This window comes from Etheostoma cragini, chromosome 7 (assembly GCF_013103735.1).
Source record: "Etheostoma cragini isolate CJK2018 chromosome 7, CSU_Ecrag_1.0, whole genome shotgun sequence".
Taxonomy (NCBI): domain Eukaryota; kingdom Metazoa; phylum Chordata; class Actinopteri; order Perciformes; family Percidae; genus Etheostoma; species Etheostoma cragini.
This window is the reverse complement of record NC_048413.1, coordinates 14,741,177-14,769,172: the sequence shown is the minus strand read 5'-3', so window position 1 is coordinate 14,769,172 and position 27,996 is coordinate 14,741,177. Positions and strand designations below refer to the sequence as shown.

The window sequence follows — 27,996 nt, the reverse complement described above, 5'->3', positions numbered from 1 at the left end:
CTTAATTTAATAATCTTTTTTTTCTGCAAGCCTTTTGTTTTTTTTCATAAACGTAATAAAGAAAGAATGGATGGAAACTGTATATCAGCAGATTACCCTGTTGGCTACATAGACTGTATTTAAATAGGTTGGATATGAATCAGGGTCTAAATGCCAAGGACTAGATTAAAATATGACCCTTACTTTTTCGGGTTGTAACACTTGGTTGTAACAGTTGTAGACAACGCACCAAACTAGCTAAGCGGTGAACTATCTTGACTGCGGGGTGTGTCTTTGTCAGCAGGCGGGATCTAGAGACCGTAGCTGTCTACCGAAGTCGGGCGGGCCGGCGCAGAGAGTAGCGTGGTCCATCCTGTGACTGACTGACACACGCCTGGGAAAAAGTTACTCTTAGTTCGTGGACACACTGCCAACATGTCTGGAGATGACGAGACACAAGAGCAGACCATCGCCGATGACTTGGTGGTCACTAAGTATAAGATGGGGGCCGAGATTGCGAATCGTAAGTGAAATGCAGTTATAACGTGTCGTTTTGACTCCATCCTGAAGTATCAGGATCAGTCTGTTAGCTAGCAGTGTCAGCTAGCTAGCGTTAGTACCCAGGCAGCAGCTGTGCCATGTGCCGCAGCAATGCCAACGGTAAATCATGTTAGAAAGCGGGCCTTTGTTTAAAATAAATGAAACATTCCGCTTGCTATATATTTAGACCGAGGTTTTCTTTATAGCACGAGCCGTTGCTGTCACATTAGCATGGTGAGCTATGTACGTAGCAGTCATTATGTGGCTGAGCTAACGTTACTTTACTAGCAAGCGTTAGCTAGCTGCAACTGCTAACGTTAAGGTAACGGATAACAATGACAAGTGCAAAATTGAAAGCCAATATGGGGTTGTTCATAGACTGAGTAGACGACACTTACATGTAACGTTAAGCCTACAGCTTATTCAAGTCGAGACAAAAAAAAAATTATGTAAGAAACTTAAAATCAGATTTGTCCAAAGTGGGGTCATTTAAAGTAACGTTAAGCAGATGCTTGTAGTAACTCTGCAATGTCAATTTAACGTCACGTCAAGCATAAATTATTTATTGAACCTTTTGGAGAATAAATCAAAAACACAGGATCAATGTTAAGTCACTAACATGAATTTTAAACTTTACATGCTGCTATTACTTGTGGTGGAGGTATACTACGCATTAAATTATTAAAGGCCACATGCACACAACAGAATTAGTTTGAGTTTTTAATGTATTGTAACGTTAAATACAATTTAAATCTATCAAACCTAAATGCATCGAAAGTCAGTTTGCAACTGTATTTCCCATATGATAGGGATTATAAAGTTGTACACTATTTTACAAGTATAAGTTTATATTTTTTTATTTCAATTGATCCTGGGAAAGCTTGCTAAGCCCAGACATGCTCAGCACATCTTCTCAATCTAAGGTTACCTTCACTCACACCTGTCGGTCGCCCAGTTCAACCACAGTCTTTGTTTGACCATAATTCATTTGCCTGTCTGGTTTACATCAATGACACTCTTGTGTCTTTGAGGTTTTGTATTGTAGCTTATCACAGCTGACCTACATATTGGAAGTTAACATATCTAATTTACTCCTAGCATTATGCTCTTTCAAGCTGATAAACAGCTGTCAGCTTAGTCTAAATCAAATGAGTTGTTGACAGTATAATATGTCGTCAACACTCACAAGCTATCAATTGAGCCTTGAACAGTGAGCATGAGTCGTTCTTTGTGTTCCTGTTGACCAAACTATTCATCTTATGTATCCAAAGTAGTGGAAGCCTGGCACCTGTTTATTTAATCAGAAAAACGTACAAATTGTAATAGCGCTGAAAGGATTAGATGATCAATTGTGTGAATGGACAGACAATAGGTGGTTTTTGGACTAGGGGTTAGACAAAAACTTAAGGGGCTTTCACACCTCATTTAGTTTGGTTGAATCACACTAGAGTTCATTCTCCTCATTGGTGAGGTCCTTTGGGCAGGTGTGACTACAGCAATGTCATTCGGGTGCGCAAAAGCAGACCAAACAAGAACAAGCAAACTGTAGCAGCGTGCAATGTTTATATCACAGAAAGACTGCATCAAGCTTGCCGTCACTTGCATTTCCGCGGTCGAACCGTGGCTAAAGTCGGAAAAAGTGAAGCAAAGTGAAACAATGTCTGAAAAGTAATTCAAAAGAAATGAGCTGGTTTGACCATGGAGATGCAAGAAATGTGCACTAGTCTAGAACACAGTATCTTCTTCCTGTATTTACTTTCTAGCTCCCGCCCCAGACACGTCTGACCAATAATCGCAGCAGTGATGCACTTTGCTAGGATTGCTTGGATTTTTCTGTCCGAACAAAGGGGAAAGTGCTCCACGTTAACAAACTCCAGAGCAAAACGAACTATAAGTGAGAAAAACCCCTAAAAGATATCACTTTTTTTATTTTATTGTGCTTTTTTCACTAATTTCTGACTTTCTGAATTTTATGGAACAAATGATTAATCGACGGAACCCAAAAAATAATCAACAGAATTACAGATACTACAAGTAATGGTTAGTTGCAGCCCAGCACTACATACCCTCTGTGACTGACCTAGCATTTGAACTACATCAGGGCTCATTGTATCTCTTTTCTTGCAGAGGCTCTGAAGACAGTGGTCGGGGCAGGTATGCCAGGAGTCTCCGTGCTCAGCTTGTGTGAAAAGGGAGATGCCTTCATCATGGCAGAAACTGGGAAAATCTTCAAGAAGGAAAAAGACATGAAGAAAGGTACGTCTTTAGTTGCATTTCTTTTCTTTTTTTTAAGAATCTTTATTTTGGGGGGTCTTTTTACATTTTTTAGACCTTTTTTTATTGACAGGACGGCTGAAGAAATGAAAGGGGAGAGAGAGGGGGAATGAGATGCAGCAAAGGGCCGCAGGTCAGAGTCGAACCTGGGCCCACTGTGTCAAGGAGTAAACCTCTATGTATGGGGGACTGCTCTAACAGCTGTGCTATCCGGGTGCCCGTCTTTAGTTGCATTTCATCAGTCGTCATCACCGTCTCTGACTTCCTTATTCACTCTTTTTTTTTTTGCAGGTATTGCCTTTCCTACTTGTGTTTCAGTGAATAACTGTGTATGCCACCACTCCCCTCTGAGGAGTGACTCTGATGTCATATTGAAGGATGGGGACATGGTCAAAATGTAAGCTGCCGAATTTAAACATGTCCATCCTGTGTACTCGAAAAATTAAAGTATAAATTTATTTGCAGTTCAGATTTTCTAACGTGTCATCCTGTTCCGTCTGTTCACAGTGATCTGGGTGTTCATGTTGATGGCTTCATCTCCAATGTGGCTCACAGCTTTGTTGTCGGAGTGACCAAGGTATGACATCACTGTTGAATTATAACTTTGCTAACCTTATTGGTTTATTCTCAAGAACCATGATTTGTAATGTAATTAACTTGATTACTGGTAGTTGCCCCATCAAAGGCTAGCTATGCTTTATTTTGTCCCTTGTAACTTTCCTCCTGTTTCCCTTCAGGACAACCCACTGACCGGACGGAAGGCTGACGTCATCGTAGCAGCTCACCTCTGTGCTGAGGCTGCTCTGCGTCTTGTTAAGCCAGGAAACCAGGTAACACTCCTAACATGACCACTGACCAGAGTGACGGCATCAATGTACACACCTCGTCTAACAAACATCATTATGTTTCTCTTCCGTCAGAACACACAGGTCACAGAAGCCTGGAACAAGATTGCAAAGTCATTCAAGTGCTCCCCTATTGAGGGTGAGTGATTGTGAACATTTGGCACCTTCAAGCTCTGTGATTTCAATGATATACATTATATTCCGTATGTAATTTGGCTCCGTCGATGTGTGCAGGCATGCTGTCCCATCAGCTCAAACAACATGTGATCGATGGGGAGAAAACTATCATTCAAAACCCAACCGACCAGCAAAAGTGAGTTCACTCAGCAAGAGCTTCCTGTCACCGACGTGATGGGCGTATAACTGGTGGATAATCTTGTCCCTTGTTCTTGTAGAAAGGACCATGACAAGGCTGAGTTCGAGGTGCATGAGGTATATGCAGTGGATGTGCTCATCAGCACTGGAGAGGGGAAGGTAAGAGGAATTTTGGTATAAATTTGATTGTTAGCTTAATTTTGCAAACGTCATTAAGTAAAGGTCATTTTGCTATGTTTTTGAAATTCAGGCAAAAGATGGAGGTCAGAGGACCACCGTTTACAAACGAGACCCCAACAAGGTGTATGGCCTAAAGATGAAAACATCTCGGACGTTCTTCAGTGAGATGGAGAGGCGCTTTGATACCATGCCTTTCACTCTGAGGTAGAATCTTTAACCTTCAGATCAGATATTTAATTTTTTTTCATTTTATCTGATAGAATATAATTTTTCTATTTGTGTCATCAGAGCGTTTGAGGATGAAGGCAAGGCCAGGATGGGTGTGGTGGAGTGTGCCAAACATGAGCTGCTGCAGCCATTCAACGTGCTGCATGAGAAAGATGGTGAGTGGTATGCCTGCACAATTTGGGGGAAAATATGAATCATGATTTGTTTAGCATAGAATCGATATCATTAATTCTCAGCCGCGTTTTTTTTTTTTTTCGCAAAGTGTAATGTTTATTGCCCACATGGACCATGACAAAATAAATTGCCAGTACCAAACAGATTGTTTTTGCCACCTATAGCACATTACGCAACACCACAAGCCTGTAAACATAGAGGCCTCAATGAAGAGAAGGGAGAACATTTCAGCACTGGGAAGCGCTTTAATACCTACCTTTATACAGTCTATGGTTTGTTTTACCTCCAACGTCGCCTATAAGGCAGCTAACCCTAGACCTAACCATTGCCGCGCTGCCTTGAAGGATACGTTGTGGGCAAAAAACACCATTTTATACTGTCTGTTTAAAACTCACACAAGACAGTTTGTGATGCTAGGGTGCAGGGTTGGGGTTTCTAATAAGCATTTCAACTCACCTATATATTGTACAAACTGGACTTCCTTGATTGTCTTTCTTTGTCTCACTGATACCTGAAGCAACACAACTACAGCAATGCCGACATTAGTTTTTTTGTTATTTGCTTTTATTGTATTTTCAGTCTGAGCAGCTGTTAAGTTAAAACATTTCTTTAACTAATCAGTTCATTAATTTAAAAAAAAATCTGGGAAATTTCTGCGGCATTATCGTCCTCACGCAAAAAATTGCAGTCATGCGCAGTCTTTAAATCGTAGTGCTTTTTAGATAGGATGCACAAATGTGCTTTTCTAACTATCTAATTCAACAGCATATGCCTCCTCTAATGCAGTTCTAAGGGTAATGCTGACAAATTATTTTTGACCATGCATTGTAATCAGTTAATGAACAGCACTAGTGTCCATGCTAAGTTTGTCTCTATGAACTGAAACATCAGTTAGTTGCAACTTCATCAACCTCATCTTTGTCCAGGTGAAACTGTTGCCCAGTTCAAGTTCACTGTGCTGCTCATGGCCAACGGACCTCTGCGAATCACAAACAGCCTCTTTGAGCCAGAACTCTACAAGTCTGAGCATGAGGTGGAGGACGCAGAGCTGAAGGTAAAATGTGTATTAATGAATAAGGTATTGCATTCCCTTCCAAAAAAGAATGGATTTGATTAATAGGGTAACTCTAGCATTCTGTTAGCGGACTAGGCATTCTCAAAGCCATTATGTGTTGATGTATTGTTAGGTTATCAAAGTCATTTTGTTTCTTTTTTATTTAAAGGCTTTGCTTCAAAGCTCAGCCAGCCGTAAGACTCAGAAGAAAAAGAAAAAGAAGGTGAGTTACAGGGAAGACTGTAACTAAATAAGAATACATGTTACAAATGTTTACCTTTTTTTTTTTTTTTTTTTTTCTCAATATATTTTTCTTTTTCTTATTAAAGGCCTCAAAGACTGTTGAGAGCGCAACTGGACAGGCAGTGGAGACTGAAGCTGCAGAATAGATTCTCTGACAGACATCTGATGACCCAAAGAACAGACGTCACGAATCTTTCTGTCCCAGCTGTCTGAGGCACTTGCGGGCGTAGTCGCTGTGAATACCTCTGAATCTTACTGATGTCAGTCTGGGATGATGCTGCTCCTAATTTCTGGCACTCCACCTATAGCGCACATACACACACACACACACACACACACACACACACACACACATCCCTAGTAAATAAAATTCTTTGATACAGCCTTTTTCTCATAACAGTGGCCAAGAAGACATTTTGTGCAAGGGCATAATACTCACTGGGACATTTAACAATTTGACTGACCCTTTCTCCATAATAACTGTAGATACAACTGAAAGAGATTTAAAATAAATCAGTTTATAGTCGCCAAGGATGAATTTCCTTGGGGTCATACACCTGAAGCCATGCTCTTTGTTGTCATGGAATAAATTTATAACACCTGTATGAAGTTGTAAGCAAGACAAAAGAAGATTAATACTTTTCACCTCGGCACAATTACTGCATTTATACTGCTCTTACTAAGGTCTGTCTACTTGTACGTTGTGTACACTTCAAGGAATCTACTGTAGGTTACTCAGCTAAAACTGACAATTTACGACATATTGAGTAATTTAACTGGTAAAAAATGAATTTCTCAGTTGTGGATGGTCTAACGCCTGCCAAGGATTCAGCATTCAGTCTTGTGGTGGTCTGACAGTCTGTGTTTACATAAGAATTCCATACCTGTGAGATATATGGATGCTTTTGTAAAACAAATCCCAATTTCAGAGACTATTTTTGGAAACATTAAAAAGCCACCTGACATCATTTGTGTGGTTGTGTTTTTGGGGTGTGTGTATTCAGCTGTCAGTGTCCTGATTAGTGAAAGTCTGTTTTTCAGGAGTTTGAACATTGATAACTCAATGGAAACCTATTGACTCCGCAGCCGATTTCATTCATTCATAGGTGTGTTTTGGGTGTAACATGCAATAAACCAGAGTGTCATCTCCCATTCCCTTAACAGCAAGGTGCGTTTGTACCTTGACGCATTGCTATTACGATGGCGGATTTGCATGTATCTGGTGCTGCGCTTCTCTGTACGTGTAACAAGCACAGTGTGCGCGCTTTGCACGAGCCTAGGTGCATTTGACTAATACGCTGTTAAAATAATGAATGCTACGCTATTAGAACTGGGTTTTGTTGGTCGATCGCGTGATCACTTTCTGTTGCCGTAAGATAGCAATACGCCAAGAATTCAGCTGAACGCACCACAGACCGTTAATGGAACATACCTCCCTGCCAGCACGTGCATAGGCACAGGTACATCTGCAATTTAAACCACGTGGGCGCTGTACGGGAAATTGGCAACGTTGTCTATCTTAAAATGGCAAAGGTTGCAAGACATATACACACACACACACACACAGCCTTGTGCGCGTGTGAGTTTGTAAAAAAGAAAAAGTGCTGAGGACCTCACTTCTGTGTCATAAATGGTTGCTCTTGAATATATATATTTTTTAATAGTTTATTAGTACACCAGTGAGGTCTGCTGCATGTGTGCACTGTACAAAGTACTGTAGAATTAATAATTGGATTAGATGACTGTATTCCACCCCAATGGAAATTTCTCACAGCACACTCTGTACAGCACAGTCGCATACAACACACGCAACCCACCATTAGAAACATGTATAACATGTAATAGTGCACATGGGCAGGTAGCAGCAAGTCTGTTATATAAATAATATGAGAAAGTACTCAAACACATAAAAATGTACAGCATTGGCTTAATACACCGAGTATATGCTGTACACGCTTTACTTTATTGAAAACTACTTTTCCCATGTTTTACTGAAGTCCAATGAAAGTGACGTAGAACGGCCCATATAAATACGACGTCGCTAGATTATGACGTTCTTCTCGGAGACGATTCCTTAGTGGTCGGTACGTTATGCCTTTTAGCTGTTGATATCAGAATCCAAGTTAATCATCGTCTTTTTAAATCAATCGAACTAATCCTTTACGTTTTCCCTTTGTTTTTCAGCGTTCCCTTCTCAACATGAGGGCGAAGGTTTGTGTTTTATGTTCGTGTGGTCAAATAATCGTAGTTCTCAATGGTGCTAATATTTGCTAGCTAGCTAACATTTGCTAGCTTGAGCATATCGAAGACTACAACAGCGTGCGCATTAGCTTTCAATTGTACAATTCGTGTTTTGCAATTTGTATGCCTTTTAGTTAAGTTGGATAAACGTGTCTTCAGAAATGCATTGATTAAACAAGGAACTAACTACGTTCTTTGGTTCTTTCGCAGTGGAGAAAGAAGCGCATGCGCAGGTAAGAATGCATGGCGCATGTTTTTTTGCAGTTGTATAAAGTCATTTTACACCGTGGTGGCTATAATTTCGGCTGATTGTTTCGTGTAATTACTTTATAGGCTGAAGCGTAAAAGGAGGAAGATGAGGCAGAGGTCCAAGTAAACTGTTTGCTCCGCCGTGGCTGTGAAGGCACATGTTGCCAGCAAACTAGGCCGGCGAGCACAGCTGAAGACCAGGACCACCCCCCCCTTGTCAAGTCTGTCAGTGGTGCCCATTTCAACGTGAGGCAACAGAGCTACAGCAGCTGATGCTGGAGCACTGATTCAGGACCTGCTGAATGACAGACTTTGTTTTTTTTCGGGACATACTGGACTCATTGTTCTTAATTCCTCAACTTTTGTCTTTTGTTTATACTGTGATTAAAGGTTTTGGTTTCTAAAATTGCTGATCTTGTGTTTTGCATGTAAAGCGGGTATTCCTACACATTAAGTGGTGGTTAAAGGACTTTTAAGGAGGTGGTAGATCTGGTCTCAAAACTACTAAAGCGAGTCAAAAGCCTTTTTTTAATATGAAAGACATTTTGACCTTTACCTGTAGGTAAAGCAATGGTTTACAAAAATGGCCGAAGTTGATTTAGCTGCTTAGGTTATAGAGTTGGGGTTTTTGTGCCTGACTGGGACCCTCAACTTGAAACAAATGGTATTTGTTAAACCTGTGCATTTCCTACCCTGACAGTCAAAATGTCTCCTGTTTGTGACTGAGCAGTCACTATACCTGTGATGGAAGCACTATGCAAAACACACCACAGTGTGAATAGTCTCATCAAAAGAGGAAAATCACCTGATATTCTCCTAAAAGGTAGTAAGCGAGTTTCTTTTCAAAAACACTTAATTGAGTGTGAAGACTGATCAGGCCTCATTTAAGACCAACCTATACTTGAAGATTTTCCAATAATGCAACATTTGCTGTGGCCTGGGTGATTAAAGCTGTAGCTGGAAAATACTATTAAAGGACAGCATTCTGGAAATGCCATACTTTGTTAGTCAAGGCAGATGTATGACTCAAATCTATGCAGTATTCTGAAAGGAACAAAAACATTAGTAAAATTGGTGTCCAATGAGAACATTTCAAGATAGGAACCTGATGTGAAGAGGCATAATGTTTTTGATTCCCTTTCTAGAAGGTTCAGCTTTCGACAAACCTGATCATGGTCAGTCATAGCATCAGTGTACTAAAATAACTGTCCATGCAAAATTTGATCTGTAACTTGAATTAGGACCCTTTTGTTTTCTCAACGGTCCGGGAGGTGTTGATGTAAGTGCGTGCTGGCAGAGCCTGCCTCTTAGCACTGACCTTAACTAAGTAGAGGAGGATCTATACAAATAATGTAAGTTAAAGACCGCCAACCAAACACTGCTAAATGAAAGCCGAAAGAGGAAGGGTGGAAAAGTTGGTGACTCTAGACTTCTTTTGTTTAAAAAAACAAAAAAAAACAGATCCAATAAATTATAAAACTGTTGGCTGGAGGCAGCATGGCCTACTAAGGACTACATTATGTCTAAACTCTGGTAAAGGTAATAGACTACTGGCACATTTCATCTGACTTTTCAAAGGCTAACTTTCCATTTGGACTTCAATGATAAACAATAAAACTCACTCCAAATAGCCTCTGCTGAGTTTGCAATTGTAGCAACTAAAAACATAAAGTTACATTAATGCTGAATATTCTGTGTAAAGTAATCACTATTATGAGCTGTACTATGTGTTACAGTGACAGTTGCACACTAACAGTTACACATTTGTACATTATAACACCAAAACAAGAGTCGAGTTAGAATTTCACTTGACCAATGAATTAACAGGGTTTCTTACTGTCCTTAATACATTTGCATAGTTGACAACAATTCCACACAAACAATTATTGGCAAAGCAAATCTTGACAGCAGGTCCAGTGTGATATGTCATCTGTCTTACATTGTGTATCATTTCAACATCACAGATAAGACTCATCGTCCTGTGACTGCTACTTCTGCATCTGCCTTCTGGACAACAGAACTTTAATATTTTCCATCCGTTTCATGAACTTTCTCTGGCTCAAAACTGTTAAAGCAACCCGAGTCATAAGGCTTTTTTTTTTATGAAAGACAATTTGACGTGTCCCTTTAGGATAAGAACAGGTCTAAAAAATGGCCTAATTGTATTAAGCTGCTTAGGTTTTAGGTCCTGGTGTTGTTGGCTGACTGGGACCCTTAGACTCTTAGAGCAGTCACTAAACCAGGTACCTGCACTGACTGCTTCACCTTCAGAGGGCAATTAACCAGTGATGGATGAACTATTTATAACCTATACCAATGTGAACGTTCCCATCAAAAGAATCTAAAGAAAAAAACTTAAATGCATTTGTTTATTGAATTTTTTTCTTACTGTTGACAGCCTTGCTAAACATGTGAACAAAAGTGGGGTTTAGGTGTACTTTATGGGCTGTGAGGCATTTTTTTGTCATTTGTTCAGATTTCTTAGAAACATACTGTATATGTTTTATGAACACAGTCAAACCAGATAAACAACACATTGTGACACCAGCTTGTAGGTTTATAAACAAAACAGTCATGTGACCAGCCACTTTATCATCTGACTACTGTCAGATTGTGGCATTGAACTGGTGTGACTTCTTAACGTTTTAATTATGTTGGTATCAGGTCATAGGATGTTGCCGTATTAATAGCTTTCCAACATGCTTCATATGAATTAAACCAATAGATTGTTGTCATTGTCCAACATTTGAAACATGATATAATGCCAAGTCATTCATATATATAAAATCAACATAAATACACAGAAAGCCTATATTATGAACAATACAATGTTAAATTAGACTTTAAACAAGAAAGACAACTCCTAAATATGATGGGAATAGCACAGGCATATGATACATGTCCACATTGGACGTGGTTGTCATATGAGAGAAAATGGTTAGAACATGTAAAATGCACATAGCCTTTGTGTAGCTATTGTAGGCCTATTTTAGCTCTAAATCTTATTGAATCTCATATTGAATTGTCAAATTTAAAAAAAAATTGAAATATTTAAAGTCTATTTTTCTACCTAGGCCATTAGCTGTGATTAATAGGCTATATAACCTGGTCATTGCTGCTTGAATGAATGCATGACCTTTCTTCATGTATCTGTTTACGTAAAGGATCATCACACCTTTCACTGATAGGTATCCAGGCAACCTGGGAGCCTGATCTGTTTTAGCTGCCAAGAATAAAGTGTTAGTTATTAACAAACGTGGAAAAAACTGCCTAAAACGCACATGCATGGCAAACTACACGAGGCAAGGCTAAAGTACAATGATGAATGATGCAACATTAGTTTAGCTGGTGTGTAAACATTGCGTTAGTGAAATATATCCCGGTGGTGCTCGGATTCTCTCTTGCAGAAAATGATCACCTTGATGACAGCTGATGTATGCAATTCGATAAAGCAGCTAATACACCTTTCTGTCAACAAAACTGTTGGCACTGTCACGCTCAGTTGTAAAAGCTGCTGCAATGGGGATAAGCGCTTGCGCACGCAACAGGATTCCATCCGGTTATGTAAAAAAGATAACGGCTTTAGCAGCCTGTGCATCAGTAAGCTACAGTATTTTAAGCGTAGTGGCTGCTTTAGTTTAAAGGATAATGACAGCGTTACTTTGAATGAATTGTGTCATTTGGTGTCTTAAGACATAATAAACATCCCTATTTGCGCATAGGTCGTATTTGCGCTCCGCCCGACATGGTGTCACTACAATTCAATTCTAGGGTTTAGGTTTTTAGCGGATTTCATGTGAAGGAGGGCTTGAAGCAGAGCCCGCCCTCGCAGGTCTTGGTCTTTGCTTGCCTTGCTCTGTGAGAGAAGCCTCACACGTCAATGAAACAGAATAGCCAGTTTTAGTGCCCTGCTGCGGAACTGAGGCGCAGCGCACCGGAGAGAAGCCCTGATCATGATTTAACCGATCGAAGCCCGCAATTTATCGGTAATTCATCGATGGTTTCTATATTATAACGGTGGTAAGTTTCCAGTGGCACTTTGCCGCTCATTCATAGAAGCTTTGAAGCTGAAGGCCAAGTCGAGTTAGTGAAGTCAAACGGATCTTGCGATGCCAACTGCAGATGCCGAGCCGGGCATGAGCGGAGGCACGGCGATTTCGGTCCCGGCCTTACCGAGCCAGCCCCCAGGTGAACGCGCATTGAGTGTGCTCTGGTCTTTTGCGAAATGTCTCGCTGCTCTTCTACCAGTGTATTTGGCAGGATATTATGGCTTCAGCATCAGTGTAGTCCTGTTCGGTCTGATGATCTACATGGGATGGAAACACAGTCGACTGGAGAAAGTGATGAGGCTCAAGTCTGCTATGTACCTCCTGGAGAACGAGAGGGTTTTCACCACCGAGAAGGCTTTCAGAGCTAAAGGGGATTTACCTCCCTGGGTAAGCACTGGCTCATGTTCATTCTGTGCTGTTTGCATCACCTGGCACATCACCTGCCACATCTGTCAGGCTGCATCTCAGCTACTTTGCATAACTGTAATAGGTGCTCACGCATATTACTCATTGGTAGGGCCTGATCTTTATTAAGAAGCTCCAGACCTCTTAAAGTGAACATATTTATGCATAAAAAGACAGATAGACAATTGCTTCATGACAACCATGATATACGGACATCCATCACATAAGCATGACTGCCCTTATTGTTTACAGTATTTTCCTCTTGTCCCTGTTCAGGGACCAGCCCCATATTTAGACATTCTTAATGTGCAATGCCTGGAGAATTAGTCTAAACTGCTGCCACACTGAGGAATGTGAGTTAAAAGGTCAGATGATTTAGCCCATTGGTTAGAAAAATGGAAAGAATGACTTGAACATTGAGGAGACCTTACATTTACTAGACCGTGAAATGCATATACTGAAAAAAGGAGGCTATAGACACCCAGTCTATTACATCCTTCCTGGTTCACTACAGTAGAGCTGTCTTTGACCTTATCTGGCTCCAAAAACTTGATGACTCATAAACTACATACTTCAAGGCAGAGCAGGGGCAGTGACCAGGACCACCATATCTGGATAAAGCAGGAGAAAATAAACTCTCTCTGTGTGTGTGTGTGTGTGTGTGTGTGTGTGTGTGTGTGTGTGTGTGTGTGTGTGTGTGTGTGTGTGTGTGTTTAGGGAAGATAGGCCTAATCTTAAAATCCCATGTCTATGGTTTGGAGGAAAGGCTGATGTGCATGTGGTAGAGGGTTTCCTGAAATGGTATCTTTAGTCTTTGTAATTAATCTCTTCTAGGATAAAGTAATATCATCTCAGGTATTTAAACTTGTTTGCTTGGAGCTGGAGGTCATTTTACACTTCCATGTTGCATTTGAGTTCATGCCTGACTAATATTTCTTGTCCACAGGTCAACTTTCCAGATGTGGAGAAAGTAGAGTGGTTAAATAAGGTATGTTTTTTCCTTCAGACATTTCCTTATGTGCAACTTTGTAGTTATAGGAATTATTCTTAAGAATCAGTTGTTTCAAACAGGCTTGTATGATGAGATGGACTGCTTTGCTTCATTCAGCTGAACTCATAAATACTCGTCAATCAGTGTTTTCAAAATAGTTTCAAGATTAGTGTTTCTCCTGTTAAACCTCACATTTTATATGAAGATAAACAACAATTTTGTGGACTTTAAGTTACCCTGCTCCCATTGCAGCCTCTCCATCAGAGCAGATTATCTGCTGGTGTAATTAAGAGGCAGGGAGAGTGGCTCAGATCATATCACCAATCTCTTTGTCTCTGTCAGTACAGTAACCTCGCACAGGGTAAGTGTGGATGTGAATGCTAATAATACAAAGCACCCGTCTGGAGGGGAAAAATGTAATGAACGCAGTGACTGAAGTCTAGATAGTGGGAGGTCAATTTGCTGGACTCATCTTTTACCGGCCCACGTCTCTCCTCCAGGCATCCTGACAAAGGAGCCCGCTGCTCACACGCACCCTCCTCACTTTCAGCCTTAAATAAACAAACTACAGCCCTGAAATGTTCCCACCTTTCATTGCATTTGACAACTTGTAGAAATGAGTAGCTGCAAATAAAAAGGAGCTGATAATATCTTTGAGTAACAAAAACACTTTCACTAATAGAATGCATCACTTTAACGGCTGTCCATAAATGTTTCATAAATAATAAATAGGATACTAGTAGAGTTTGGAGGTCAAAGGAGCGCTCATACACATCAATGCTGAATCTAACACCAGTGAGGCGTTATGGAGTGATTAAACTGATACACTGATCAGTTCATCACACAGAATTACACAAATTGCTCTTTCTGAAAATAATCTAGGAGGAAATGATGAACCCATGATATAAAATGATTAATTTTTATTTGACTTTAATATGTTTTCCAAAATGACTAATAACTGGAGTGCACTTTAATTCATAACTGTCTTGCTGATTTATTGATGGCTGACCTATTGTTCACTATTTAAATTCCCTCCTCTTTGCTTCTCTAAAAAGCCTTATTAACTACAAGGCAAACAGTCTGTGGTCATTGTAAAATGTGTATGACTGAATGTGTTCATGGTTCTTTGTTATTTGCCGTCATGTTTTTTTTCCTTATTTGCAGGAAGTGCTTTGCAATGACTATGCATTTGCACAAAAGATAATTCATTGTTACTCACAGAATTGCGTTACATTGGCTGCAAACAGGATTATGTTTGATTAAAGAAAAATAATGAATGTTTTGTCTTGTAGATACTGCAGCAGGCTTGGCCCTTCATAGGCCAGTATCTGGAGAAGTTGCTAGTGGAAACCATTGCTCCTGCCATCCGTGCCTCCAGCATTCATCTGCAGACTCTCAGCTTTACTAAGGTCAACATAGGAGAAAAGGTATCTGAATGGCCTGGTCACAAAAGCAGCAATTTATTCTGTAAATGTTCTAAAACCAATAAAATACTGTTGAAGCAGAATGTCGATGTGGGTAATATGCATAAAAATCTGGTTAAGCAGGGCTGGTCTCACTAGCCTGTTAAATACAAGCAAAAGATTGTTCATTTCATCACAGCAAATGATAATCTTTGCTCATGTTAAGTCTCTATAAGTCTTTTTTGCTTTGTGTAATAGCAGATGTTGTGTTCACAGGCTTTGAAGGTGGTTGGTGTAAAGGCTCACACAGAACATGATAAGAAACAAGTAATGTTGGATTTGCACCTAAGGTAATGCTTCACAACCTTTACTTTTTGCTTGTGTATAGACAGACAGCAAAATAGGACTGAAATTACTGAAATATTTCTGAGATACTATGAAGTGTCTTATGCTAGGGTTGAGCTTGGCCTTGTCCTTGATAGCAGATCATTGTTTACTTTTTATATCAGCTGATATCCTTAGTTAAACATGTATCTCTAGGTGTGTCCCTGCTCTTCTTTTTCTTTTCTTTTCTTTAAACATTTTTTGGGGCATTTCCACCTTTAAGGGTTAGGACAGCTCAGATATGAAAGGGGAGAGAGAGGGGGTAGAAATGCGGGAAACTGTCATAGGTCTGACTAGAACCCAAGACCTTCTGAGTCAATGAATAAACCTCTATATATGTGTGCCTGCTTATACTAACTGAGCAAACCGGTCACGTCCCTGCTCCTCCACTTGCAGCTACGCCGGTGATGTTGAAATTAACGTAGAAATCAAGAAGTACTTTTGCAAGGCCGGAGTAAAAGGAGTCCAGGTATAAGAATTAATACTAAGATATTCTTAAATTATTAGTGATAGTTAAGTGGCCTGAAATGTCCTTTCAGTATTGCATTTTGTCTTTGTAGCTCCATGGGAAGCTGCGTGTGATCCTCGAGCCTCTGATCGGAGACGTCCCACTCGTTGGAGCAATCACAATGTTCTTCATCCGCAGGCCTGTGAGTATAGCACGTCAGATTTTGCACTACATTGTTATCTGACATCTACACTTATGTATTCATATGTTTTTTACTTTGTTCTATGTCATAGAAACTGGACATCAACTGGACCGGGCTGACCAACCTGTTAGATATACCCGGGCTGAAGTGAGTGATATGATAGAGCTGTGTCTAGATCTCTTTTAGGGTGTGGGTGCATTGATCGGTTGTGTCTGTTTTGTGTTTGTTTTTAATAGTTTTTCAATGAGGATTGTCTGTTTGTGCAGTAGGGATGAAGAAGTTTTGACACGCAAGAAAATTTGGGGGGCTGCAGTTTTTGGAAGGGGTGGATTGATGTTTTTTTCCGGAATTATATTGAGTTCCAAAAGAATATTATATTAGCATTAGCGCTATTATTATCTGTTTAGTGATTAATCTGTGTGGTCTCATTCTGAAAGGATAAGTGTGGCAATATCTTATTTTTATGTTTTTGTCAACAAATCCTGTTAAAAGACTTAAATCAGCAATGAATGATCCCACTAATAAGTAGACAAAGCATGATATAGCTTATTCCTGTGTGCCACAGAGCGCCTTTGTTGTCAAAACACTTTTCAATACACATAAATGAGTCAGGCTGATGCACTGGGGAACATGTTTCTTTATTAAAATAAACAGGGGCACTGTAGTTTATTTTGAGTAAATTTCACACACACTGTACTCAATAAAGCATCAAATGTGTGCGTCAGTATAGTCCCTAGAAAAATCTTCTAATTACCCTTGTTTCGATTAACTTTTGCTAAATACTACACTGCCCGGCTGTTTTTAGAGAGTTACTTTGCCTTTTTTAATGAAAAAAAGAGATGAACTCTTTTGTAAATACGTAAATCTTCAGTAGTAAATGGTCTCGGAGCTGAGTACCACTGACACAGATGCAGACAGAATAATGCCTTTTTATGGCATTTGTTAATAATAAGAAAAAAATTTGAATAATGCCAGCCTTATCCTATAAGATGTTTAACTTGAAGCCATACCAGTGTTCTTGTAATTATCCAGTATGTTTATTATGACTCCATGCATTTATATGGAGTTACTTTTTAAGGTCCTTTATGTAAGATCAGAATGTGGTCAATGCAGAATCAACTACCGTACAGTTCAACTGAATTTGAAAATAAACTTATGGTCTGACCAATGGGCTATTCAGTGTAACTGTATGGTGGCTGATTCTACACTGTGTGTTACGATCTTATATAATATACTTTTGTAAACATACAATTAAAGCATTGTGTCAGAATTCTAAATTTGTTACTGACATATTAGTTCCCTCTGACAATGCTTTTGATGACAGTTTGTCATTTTTTTAAATTGTAATCCGCCATTAAATAACATTATTCACAGAAAACTGTCCTCATCTTTAGCCAATAGGTCCTTCCTGTTGGTTCAGTTGTTGAGAACGTGGATATCATGTTCTTATTCATGCATGTTCGTATTGTCAGCAGTAGTGTATAGCCTCTGTTTGTTTGTCTGTGTCTCCCCAACATCGTCCTTGCATTCATTTGCAGTGCCATGTCGGACACTATGATAATGGATGCAATTGCCTCCCACCTGGTGCTCCCCAACCGTCTAACTGTTCCTCTGGTGGCCAACCTACATGTTGCGCAGCTCCGCTCCCCTCTCCCACGGGTAACTGTTTTATCAATGGCCTGGAGAAACATGGACCCCCACAGACTGAATCTGTCTCAGCATATAATCTGCAAGCAAACACATACAAAAAAATCATACAGCACATTTACATTGTGAATGAAAAACATAGAACCATGTTTTGTGAGTAAGCTAGACTAACATTTAGATTTTGTTTGTGCATGTGTTTTCCTGAATGTGTGTGCACATGCTAGGGAGTTGTGCGTATCCACCTGCTGGAGGCTGAGGACCTGATGGCCAAGGATACGGTCATCAAGGGCATTATCAACGGGAAGTCTGATCCGTATGCCGTTCTGCGTGTTGGAACCCAGATTTTCACCTCTCATCACGTGGACAGCAACCTGAACCCACAGTGGAGGGAGATGTATGAGGTGAGAGGATGGTGGGAAGGAAAGGAACATATTTGAAGCTGAGCTGAAAGATGCATGAGATACACGGGTTTGCCTTAATATTCAAGTGCTGCACTCCCCACCAGTTTGTGTGCTAAAAGTTATAGCTTGCTGTTGGTCTCCTTGCTTCATAGGGATTGCGTTGGGAAGTGGTATGTCTGAGATAACACTGTTGTGTTGTTGTGAAGATTTTATCTGTTTCTGTAGAAGCAGGAAACTAGCAAAGATGCGAATAAACAGATCTTGAAAAAAACTCTTGCTCAGGGACACATTTATAAAATGTTAACCACTGAATAGATATTACATTATTAACATCTACCTAGCACAACAGTTATTGCCATTGTGATTCTGTTTGCATGTCCTTGTGTTATTGTGTCATGCGTGGCTGTTGCTATATTTGTATGTATTTGTGTGTGTGCGTGTGTGTGTGTGTGTGTGTGTGTGTGTGTCTGTGTGTGTGTGTCAGGTGATTGTCCATGAAGTACCTGGTCAGGAGTTGGAAGTGGAAGTTTTTGACAAAGACCCAGACCAGGATGACTTCCTGGGGAGGTAGCTTATTCATTCTCATTTATTCTGTCTGTATGTGCTTCTCATGTCATTTCCATCTCAGCTATTGCTATTGCTATTATTCTGTTTAAATTTGAACACCTTACTCTCCATGATTCATGGATTCATTGATTCTCTGTCTATCGCTCTTTATCTGTCTCTTTTTCAGGGTCAAGGTCGATCTGGATATTGTAAGGAAGGCCAGAGTTGTGGATGATGTAAGTAGTAATGCTCGTGTTAGACGAGAACATTACAAGTATAACTTTTATTCTTACTCAAGCATAATAATGTAGTTATTATACTGTCTCACTCTTGAAAACATCTGAGTAAGACTGCAGGAATCCTGTTAGCATGTGACATTGCAGACCCCATGTGCCTCCTCGTGATTTGCTCTAATCCTACCATCTTCTGTCCTGCCATCCAGGCTCAAAGAAATATGGAAGAGAAGAACAAATGTGTGTTTAATGAGCCCTTTGTCTTTGTTAACAGTGGTTCAATCTGAGGGACGTCCCATCCGGCAGTGTTCACCTCCGGCTGGAGTGGCTCTCTCTGCTGTCCTCTGCTGACAGACTGAGTGAGGTGAGTCTGCAGCACAGCTTACTGGTAGTCAAACAAATCTTTTCTTTGGCCAATCAGTGGCAAGGCTTTCGGCAGTGATGTGGACACTTTTTTTTGTTGTCAAATCATCAATGTAGAATCACATAAATGATTACATTCTAGAAACGTATCTAAAGTGTCTTACCTTTGGGTTAAAAATGGCTGGATGTTCTTAATGTTTTATGTTAAACTGTCATCTGATGTACATTATGTCTTATGTGAGCTTTTATTTATGTATTTTTATTTATGTTTGATGTATTTTATTATGCTTTATGTATTTTTACCCTAAGGGACAATACAGTTAAAGACACTCTAAGAGCAATCTAAAAATATCAAGCAAAATAAAAATGACCAATCTCTCAAATGTTTTTTTTTTGCTCTTTGGTCTTCTGCTTTTTGTTCTTCTACCAGGTAACCCAGAAGAACCAGAACTTGACAAGTAAGATGACTGATCCTCCATCTTCCGCCATCATAGCTATCTATCTTGATCAAGCTTACCAACTGCCTGTAAGATAGTTATTATTTAAGAGTCTTTCTTTAGTCGTGAATTCAATTTTTACCTGTTACCAACATCAATGTATTTAATATCTTGTAGATGAGAAAAGGCAATAAGGACCCAAGCCCAATGGTACAGATTTCCATTCAGGATGCAACTAAAGAGAGCAAGGTAAAGATATAACTTTGTTTTTTATAAAACTTTTTAAACCAATATCTGACCAAAATGAATGTTTTTCCTCCCTTCTGTAGACTTGCTACGGGACCAACAGCCCTGTGTGGGAGGATGCCTTTACCTTCTTTATTCAGGATCCTCACAAGCAGGACATTGACATTCAAGTAAGTCATTATGAGTAAAGTTGAACACACCAATCAAGCTAGCTGCAAACACTTTTACAAATGACTCCCTAGGTGTCGACACTAAATGTCTTATTTATTTCTCTTTAGTTTTAATTCCTTTTTCCTCATATTTTCTGTCATTTCTGTAAACTAAGCTCTTTCTATGCCTCCTCCGTAACCACAGACATTATGTTTTGGGGTTGTCTGTCCGTCTATCCCATTCTTGTGAACGCAATATCTCAGGAACCCCTGGAAGGATGTTCTTCAAATATGGCAAAAACATTCACTAAGACTCAAAGATGAACTGATTCGATTTTGGTGGTCAAAGATCAAGGTCACTTTGACCTCACATAACACGTTCTTTGGCCATAACTTAAATCTTACCCTAGTTATGACCAAATGTTTAATAGGATAGATTCGTGAACTGATAACATTTCATATCCAAAAGCTTTAAGGTCAACTTCACTGTGACATCATGATGTTATGCTAAAACACTTTTCTGCCCATTATTCAATGTCACAACTCAGGAACAGAAGGGAGATTGTGACCATATTTCCAGCCCACCTTAAAACTGTGGTGATTGTATAGATCTTATGTGCTGCCAAGTTGAAGATGTGTGTGAAGCATCCATGTTTTGGAATTTTTAGCTTCTTTGCAGCAACATCCATTTGAAGAATTGTCTAATGTCACAGCTACAACTGTGATTATGATCAATGATTATCTTACAGGCAGTTTAGTGTTCTTCTGATTATTTTATTTGATCTTTCGGGGGGGGGGGGGGGGGGGGGGGGGGGGGGGGCATTGTTGATTTTTATAATGGGAAGCACTGTGTTGAATGACCTTTGTATAGGTGCTAAACAAATTTGGTTTGTCTGTTTGATTGTTTGATTGATTGATTGATTGATTGATTGATTGATTGAACTGTGTGTTCTATCCAGTTGCTCTGGTAGTTCACCACAAGCTCGTTGCTTCCATTTTGCCAAAAAATACACATAATACATTTTATTAAATTTCTTTAAAACTTTATACTACATAATATATGAGTCTGGACAAATGGATGTAAACTGCACCTTGACTGGTTCGCAGCAAGGGGGTAATTCTTATTTTTTTTAACCTATTTATGGCCCTTTTCCCTTCATGATATTTGCCTTTACCCAAACTCCACATCTTCTGTCCCTGGGTTTTTCAATCAGGTGAAAGACGACGACCGTGCTCTGTCCCTGGGCAGTCTGACCATCCCTTTGACCCGTATTTTGGCGAGTCCTGAACTCACCATGGACCAGTGGTTCCAGCTGGAGAAATCTGGTTCTGCCAGCCGCATCTACGTTAAAATTGTGCTAAGGGTTGGTATTTCACAGGCTCTTTTATTCTACACACTCACATGTGTTGGGTAGTGTAGTAAAAATGTAAACCCTCAACCCAGCTAAAGTGTCTATGTGGAAGACTTTGAAATCCTATGATCTTTTTTTGCCTCAGGAAGCTACCATAAGACACTCACTTCATTAGCACACCCACAACCACCCTTTAAAACTGAGATCTCACATTGAAACGTATCACCATGGCTTTGTGTGTGTCTTTTATCCATGGAAAACAGATCCTGTTGAACATAACAACCTGCGATTAAAGAATATGAGAGATTTGCGAGGTTGTAAAGTACTCTGGCATCTCTTAACTCCTCCTTTTCACCTAATAAAATTAACCCTAACACAAAAAAATAGAAGCTTAAGGAGACCATCTTCTCTTTGCCTCATCTTTCTATCCTCGTGAATACAGAAATATAAATGGAGAAACATACATTTCATTAACAGCTTGACAGTTGCTCACTATAACTTGTTATTTGTTTCCTATTAGGTTTTGTGGCTAAATGATGATGCCACTCCTACGACTCCATCTCCCCGGCCTTTAGACCCTGGGCCCGGGATGGGTCAGGGGGAAATCACATCAGAACTGAACCCTGTAGGGCCTGGCGGGTTAGGTAAACCTCAACCATCACGACCACAGCACACCACGCCCGACCCAGAGTTTGCAACTGAGGTAAAACAGCAAGCACCACTCACACACTTACTTTATAGTAGCATGACCTGTCCTTGATATGCTCACAGGGAGTGCTGCGTATCCATCTGGTGGAGGCCCAGAACCTGATAGCGAAGGACAACTTCATGGGGGGCATGGTGAAGGGAAAAAGCGACCCCTATGTCAAGATTCGCGTGGCTGGTATCACCTTCCGTAGCCACACCATCAAAGAGAACCTCAATCCCATGTGGAATGAACTCTATGAGGTATTACCTGTGTTTGAAGATCTTCTACTTTTCTGATTAAATGATTTGGATTTAGCTTAGATTTTGAATTTCTTCTTCTATGATTTAGGTGATTTTGACCCAGCTTCCTGGTCAAGAGATCCAGTTTGAGTTGTTTGACAAGGACATCGATCAGGATGACTTCCTCGGAAGGTGCTGTCTGGCTTTACAAATCCAATTTTCCCAGCACTTCTGGCTACACCACTCTGATAATTGAGGAAAATATGTCTATGAAAACTTATCGATTGAGTCTTGTCTTCGTAGGTTCAAGCTTAACCTACGGGATATTATCAGCGCACAATTCAGTGATGCGGTGTGTGACACATAATACAGAATTAACATTAACATTTAACAAACTATATTTGGACTTATATCTTAACCTGGACATTTCTGTGCCACTCTTGCTACAGTGGTACACTCTTAATGATGTGAAGTCAGGCCGAGTTCACCTGGTGCTGGAGTGGCTGTCCAGAGTCTCTGACCTTCCCAGACTGGAGCAGGTGAGATATTTATTCTGTTAATTTTGATTTCATATTCTCTTTTTATTTGTATTTACAGTACCAAGGTAACAAACACATAATGTAGTAGTCGTAATACAACTTAGAAACAAACATTTTTCTAAACAAGAGCAATGGATAATAACACAACAAAAAAAAAAAACTACTTTGTGCAAAAACTATCAGAACATCCTACCTGAGAGAACTTTAAGTTGGGAAAGGGCGGCTTATGTGATAAAGATTAAGGAAATATTTTAGAATTATTTAAGTCTAGTGATGCACACTGAAAGAGTTGTTGGTCGCTGTTCCTCCTGTCCAAGTGATCCCGTCCTAGTAGAACTCCACTGTAAGGGGGACAAATCCTCATGGTTCTGTCCAAAACCCACGTCAAGTAAATATTTTCTAGTCACAATTTGTGTGGGTGTGAAATTCCCACATTCCTTGCTGAGCAGCAGCAGAGAGATACTTACTAGTTTTGTTTCTAGCTGCGACACAAGAGCGTCATAAAGATTCCAACTTGACTTGTCTAATTCCATCTGCTGAATATTAATGTCAGCTGAACTTTAGAATGTATTTTTGCACAGAGGACTATGGAATTTTCCATGCATCTTGTCGAGTGGAGTAGTGCTAGGAAGGACCTGCTTCACAGCCAGTATGAAGAGGCGGAATGAAGCAGAAACCTTGAAAAAACCTATCCTTTAAATGATGCCTCTTGTACTGTGAGAGCCTGGTGCCCTTTTTTCTAACATTGTTGTTTGGTTGCTATGGCAGATACAAAACTTTTTTAATCAACAGGAAAGAGAACGACTTTTACAGTGAGGGACTTGAGGTTTGAGCGTCAAAGCCGTTTGTTGAATAATGAACTTATCTTTGCAGATGCTTTGTGTAGTTTATGTAGGTTTATTTATTTGCAAGAAGTGTTTTGAAGGAAATCTTAACCTCAACTTTGTTATTGAACAATAATTTTCCCTAAAACTCTCACTGTCTTTTCTCTCTCTCTGTGAACTACAGATCTTGCAGTACCAGTCCCAGCAGGTGTACCACAATAAGGTTGTGCCATCATCGGCTGTACTGTTTGTGTATGTGGAGCGTGCTCATGGCCTGCCGGTGAGATCATATCCAAGTCCTTGTTAATTGTTGTTTTTTTTTGTGTGTTTTTCCTCACCCTATACAGCTGTATTACCATTTCAACATTAAATAACTGGTGTTGTTTGAAATTCTGTAGATACCATTTATTAAAATTTATGATTTACAGTATTCTTTGTGTGTAACAACAGTTAAAGAAGAGCGGGAAGGAGCCGAAGGTCGGGGCTGAGATTACCATGAAAGGCGTTTCACACAGAACCAAGGTAGGATCGTGTGACTTCTTACATGAGCTTATGAATGCAAGAAAAGAAAAGTGCTGTTTGAAAAGTAATTAAATACCGCTGTTGGTTCTTATTGAAGATTTGTGAGCGTTCCACATCCCCTCGATGGGACGAGGCCTTTCATTTTCTGGTTCGTGACCCTGGAGATGAAACATTCACAGTGAAGGTGAGTCTAAACAGTAACTGGATTACCACTTTTTGTCTAAACTATGTAGCTGTAAAAGTAAATAAAATTAAATCATACCGTTTATTATTCAGTACTGATATTCTAAAAAGCAGTCTTAAAAGGTCTTTTGTATATCCATTGTTTGTATCTAGCTCTCCCACAGCTGGGGCCAGGCCCTTGGGTCTATCACACTTCCTCTCAGAGAGGTTCTGTTTGAGCCGGGCTTGGTGCTGGACCGCTGGCTCAATCTGGATGGAGCACTGCCAGAAAGCCAGATACTTCTGAGAGCCACGCTCAAGGTACTGACAATATATGTTCTCTATACTATGTATGTGTGTATTACTATACATTTTAAGTAATGCCCTGATTGTTATTAATTATGTACTATATCACTTATTTATCCCTAGAACAAAAATTGTAATGCACTGTACATTACTGGCGGTCCAACATCATATCATATGTACAGCACTGAAAGTCTTTGCACTTGTCACTCACTTTATTAGACTGGATTTTGTTAAGTAGATAAGCTTAAAGGAATACTAAGACATTTTGGTAAATACACTTAAATCTTTTCCTTTGAGAAATAATACCACTCTCATATCTGTAGCTTAACTTAGCACAAAGATTGGAAACAGAGGGAACAGCTAGATTGGCTCTGTCGAAAATTAATACAACATGCCGTACAAAAAATGTAGTATAGTATAAAATTGACAAGTATTTCTTAAATCTCTGCTCCCAAAATGTCAAACTATTCCTTTAAAAAACGACAAAAAGACACAACAACCACCATACATAAATACAGATACTGGCAAGGTGTCCATCAACACATGGATGTTGAAAGTCATTCTGGGAAATGTAGGAGATTACAGATTGATGCCATATATCTCTGCATCAGTATCTGACTTTGGATTTCCCCTTTAACAGAAGTGACAACACAGCCCATTTAAAGTCCTGCTGCATGGATCGGCAGTAAAATGTTGTCCTTATTCAGAAATGAGGTAAAATATTATGATGCAGCATGTGACACTGAGATATGTTCCGTATGTCTTGCAGATCTTGGACACTCAGCTGGCAGTGTGTCGTAGGGCTCCAGGGGATGCAGCCAACGAGGGCAGTGGAGAAGAAGTCCTTCCCAGATGGGTTCCTTCCCATCTTGATCTCAGACATAGAAGTGGATTCGCCATGTGAGTCACACATGCTGGCATCGATGCCCTGATGTGTAGTCACAACCTCTACTGTAAAGCAGTTATCAGGATTTCCTCCTATTTTGTTCTAAATATTTAAAGACATTATAATAAATAATCTCATTTCCCCTACTGTAGTAAGTAAATAATCTCATTTCCCCTACTGTTTCTTTAGGGCTGATAACGCAAATTCTACAGGCCAAGTTAAGCTTACCGTCGGCTATTCCATAGAGGAGAGCAGACTTTTCATCACCGTTCACTCCTGCAGGTCTGGATGAAGTGATTGATTGATATGACACACGTCACCTCTTTATCATAACATTTTTGACCCGGAGCACCCAATACCAACACACGTTATAAATGTAATCGCTGTATACCCACAGAGCCCTCCAAGCCTGCTCCAAGGATGGTGCAGACCCTTACGTTTCCTTCATCTTGCTGCCTGACAAGAAGGCCACCACCAAGAGGAGGACTGCCACCAAGAAGAGGGACCTCAATCCAGAATTCAGCGAGAGGTGAGACAAACAAACAAGACTCATGATAGTGAAAGAAGTGTGAGGATATGAATTGACTTCTCCCTCCTTCTGTAGGTTTGACTTTGACTTCTCTCTTGAGGAGTCCATGCAGAGAAGACTGGACCTGTCTGTGAAGAACAGCGTCTCCTTCATGAGCAGAGAGAGGGAGCTCATCGGCAAGGTAGATATCATCGTCTGAAATGCAGTTACTCAGTCTTGATGGCCAGACAGGAAACATAATCTTTTGCTTCTCTTCGTTGCCCTCAGTTGCAGCTGGACCTGGACCAAATTGACCTGAAGACTGGTGTCACACAATGGTAATCATTTTCAGCTACCGAATACTGTAAAACAGAGTTGGATCTACCAATGTACTACCACAAATGGATGTTGAGATATTACTTTTCTATATTATTTAAACAACTTCTTTCTGTATCCTTTCTGATTTCCAGGTATGATTTGGTAGCAGAGACCAACTAGAAGAATCAGCCGTTGGCCTCAAGTACTATTTAATGTTAAGTGTTGCTTCTGTGATCTGTTTGTATATTCAGCTTAAATGGAAATTTCCACCATCAGTGAAGGAAAGAAAATGATGACATATCTGCTCCACAAAAAACACAGTTCATCTGTATTTAGGAAACTTTACATGTAGCTTATCATCTGTAAAGTGTTTACTGTGGTAAATTCATGCTGTCTTGGACAGATTCTTCAGTAGAATATTTTGGCTGAATAGATATTTGATATTAATGCAACTATGTTGCACAACCTACCGAGTTTATATGTGTTCAAAAGCATGTCAAAGTCCTCTTTGAATTTCATTCAGAAAAAGGGCTTATGCTGTGGTCAATATCTTAAAGTGTTTTATGAATTTGTAGCATTCAATACAACAGAAAGAAGTATCTTTGAATCTTTTTTTTTTTTTACCATTTACAAATAATTCCCAAATTACTTTGTTTATATACGTTTATATTATTGCCTTATGTATCACAAAACTGTGCACAGTTTATCAGTGTTTATGAATTATGTTCCAAATGAATTTTTATATGTTTTAACGAGAGCTTTATTAAAGTTACTTTTATAAATCAAAGTATTAAAAAACCTAGACCTTCGCATTTAGCACTGACACAAGAGGTGTGATACTTTAAGCAGAGTCTAAATCACTGTGCTTTTATGAAAAGAAAACTTTGAAAAACACTGAAAACACATCGCTGGTGTTCTCACGCCCATGCTTCTTTGTGTTCTACGTGTATGTGGCGCTAAATGCAACAGGCTGAAGCTGTCGGCCATTTATTTTTCAAGCAAAACAGTTATGACCTTATGAGAAGCAAGCTAATATTGAACGCCAGCATCCAGCATTTGGGACAGCATTTACATACCACCACTGTCACTTCAACCACGAAGGATTGGCCACTGATTTGTAGTGACGGAAAGAAAATAGTGTTTTTAAGTGTCAGAACTGAAGAAGAAAACTGCTGAGCTTTGACATTATTTGAACATATCATCTTGTTTCTGCTGAAGTTGTTGATTAAAGCTTGCACTCTCATGAATCAAACCAGTTTTGTGACTTTTTTTTTTTTAAAGTACTAAATTCTAAACTGTTGGATTTCTTGGGTGAAATGTCCTACTCATATGTGTCCACCAGGTCGCGATAAAGTGCTATCAAAGCCTCACTTTTCCGTCCAGTTGTATGTGGGCTCACTGCCTGCAGATGTGAGGGGTGGCGAAA

At 39.8% G+C, this 27,996-nt stretch overlaps 2 protein-coding genes and 1 long non-coding RNA gene across 4 annotated transcripts; all 3 read left to right on the top strand.

Annotated features, from left to right (window-relative positions):
- Positions 1-247: 247 nt before the first annotated feature.
- On the top strand, positions 248-6,800 carry LOC117947782 (proliferation-associated protein 2G4-like). Its single transcript, XM_034877044.1, has 13 exons — positions 248-502; positions 2,647-2,775; positions 3,085-3,190; positions 3,301-3,370; positions 3,531-3,623; positions 3,714-3,777; positions 3,873-3,951; positions 4,034-4,112; positions 4,204-4,337; positions 4,422-4,516; positions 5,462-5,589; positions 5,759-5,812; positions 5,919-6,800. Exons 1-13 carry the CDS (start codon positions 415-417, stop codon positions 5,976-5,978), a joined length of 1,179 nt encoding a protein of 392 aa, XP_034732935.1. The 5' UTR covers positions 248-414; the 3' UTR covers positions 5,979-6,800.
- A 1,026-nt stretch (positions 6,801-7,826) lies between these two features.
- On the top strand, positions 7,827-8,728 carry LOC117947805. Of its 2 annotated transcripts, XR_004657317.1 has the most exons (4): positions 7,827-7,916; positions 8,017-8,043; positions 8,284-8,306; positions 8,407-8,728. It is a non-coding gene; the product is annotated as an uncharacterized LOC117947805 (long non-coding RNA). The 2 variants fall into 2 exon arrangements; XR_004657316.1 differs by having other exon boundaries at positions 7,897-8,043.
- Positions 8,729-12,431: 3,703 nt separating this feature from the next.
- esyt1a (extended synaptotagmin-like protein 1a) lies at positions 12,432-27,822 on the top strand. Its single transcript, XM_034876993.1, has 31 exons — positions 12,432-12,758; positions 13,723-13,764; positions 15,060-15,194; positions 15,447-15,520; positions 15,951-16,023; positions 16,115-16,204; positions 16,296-16,351; positions 17,743-17,863; positions 18,076-18,252; positions 18,737-18,819; positions 18,986-19,034; positions 19,306-19,395; positions 19,825-19,920; positions 20,009-20,080; positions 20,161-20,247; positions 21,441-21,590; positions 22,099-22,281; positions 22,350-22,526; positions 22,615-22,697; positions 22,809-22,857; positions 22,955-23,044; positions 24,053-24,148; positions 24,319-24,390; positions 24,488-24,574; positions 24,727-24,873; positions 25,628-25,758; positions 25,934-26,026; positions 26,142-26,273; positions 26,349-26,454; positions 26,541-26,590; positions 26,723-27,822. The coding sequence occupies exons 1-31, from the start codon at positions 12,432-12,434 to the stop codon at positions 26,748-26,750; spliced, it is 3,246 nt and encodes a 1,081-aa protein (XP_034732884.1). The 3' UTR covers positions 26,751-27,822.
- Positions 27,823-27,996: the final 174 nt, after the last annotated feature.

What these genes read in the sequence shown, in the direction of transcription:
- esyt1a (XM_034876993.1), top strand. Translation starts at nt 12,432, where the DNA reads ATGCCAACTGCAGATGCCGAGCCGGGCATGAGCGGAGGCACGGCGATT. An exon ending in TCCGCTCCCCTCTCCCACGG is followed by an intron (nt 17,864 to 18,075) that starts GTAACTGTTTTA and finishes TGCACATGCTAG; the next exon opens with GGAGTTGTGCGTATCCACCT. An exon ending in ATCACCGTTCACTCCTGCAG is followed by an intron (nt 26,027 to 26,141) that starts GTCTGGATGAAG and finishes GTATACCCACAG; the next exon opens with AGCCCTCCAAGCCTGCTCCA.
- LOC117947782 (XM_034877044.1), top strand. Translation starts at nt 415, where the DNA reads ATGTCTGGAGATGACGAGACACAAGAGCAGACCATCGCCGATGACTTG. An exon ending in GGAAAAAGACATGAAGAAAG is followed by an intron (nt 2,776 to 3,084) that starts GTACGTCTTTAG and finishes TTTTTTTTGCAG; the next exon opens with GTATTGCCTTTCCTACTTGT. An exon ending in TGGAGGACGCAGAGCTGAAG is followed by an intron (nt 5,590 to 5,758) that starts GTAAAATGTGTA and finishes TTTTATTTAAAG; the next exon opens with GCTTTGCTTCAAAGCTCAGC.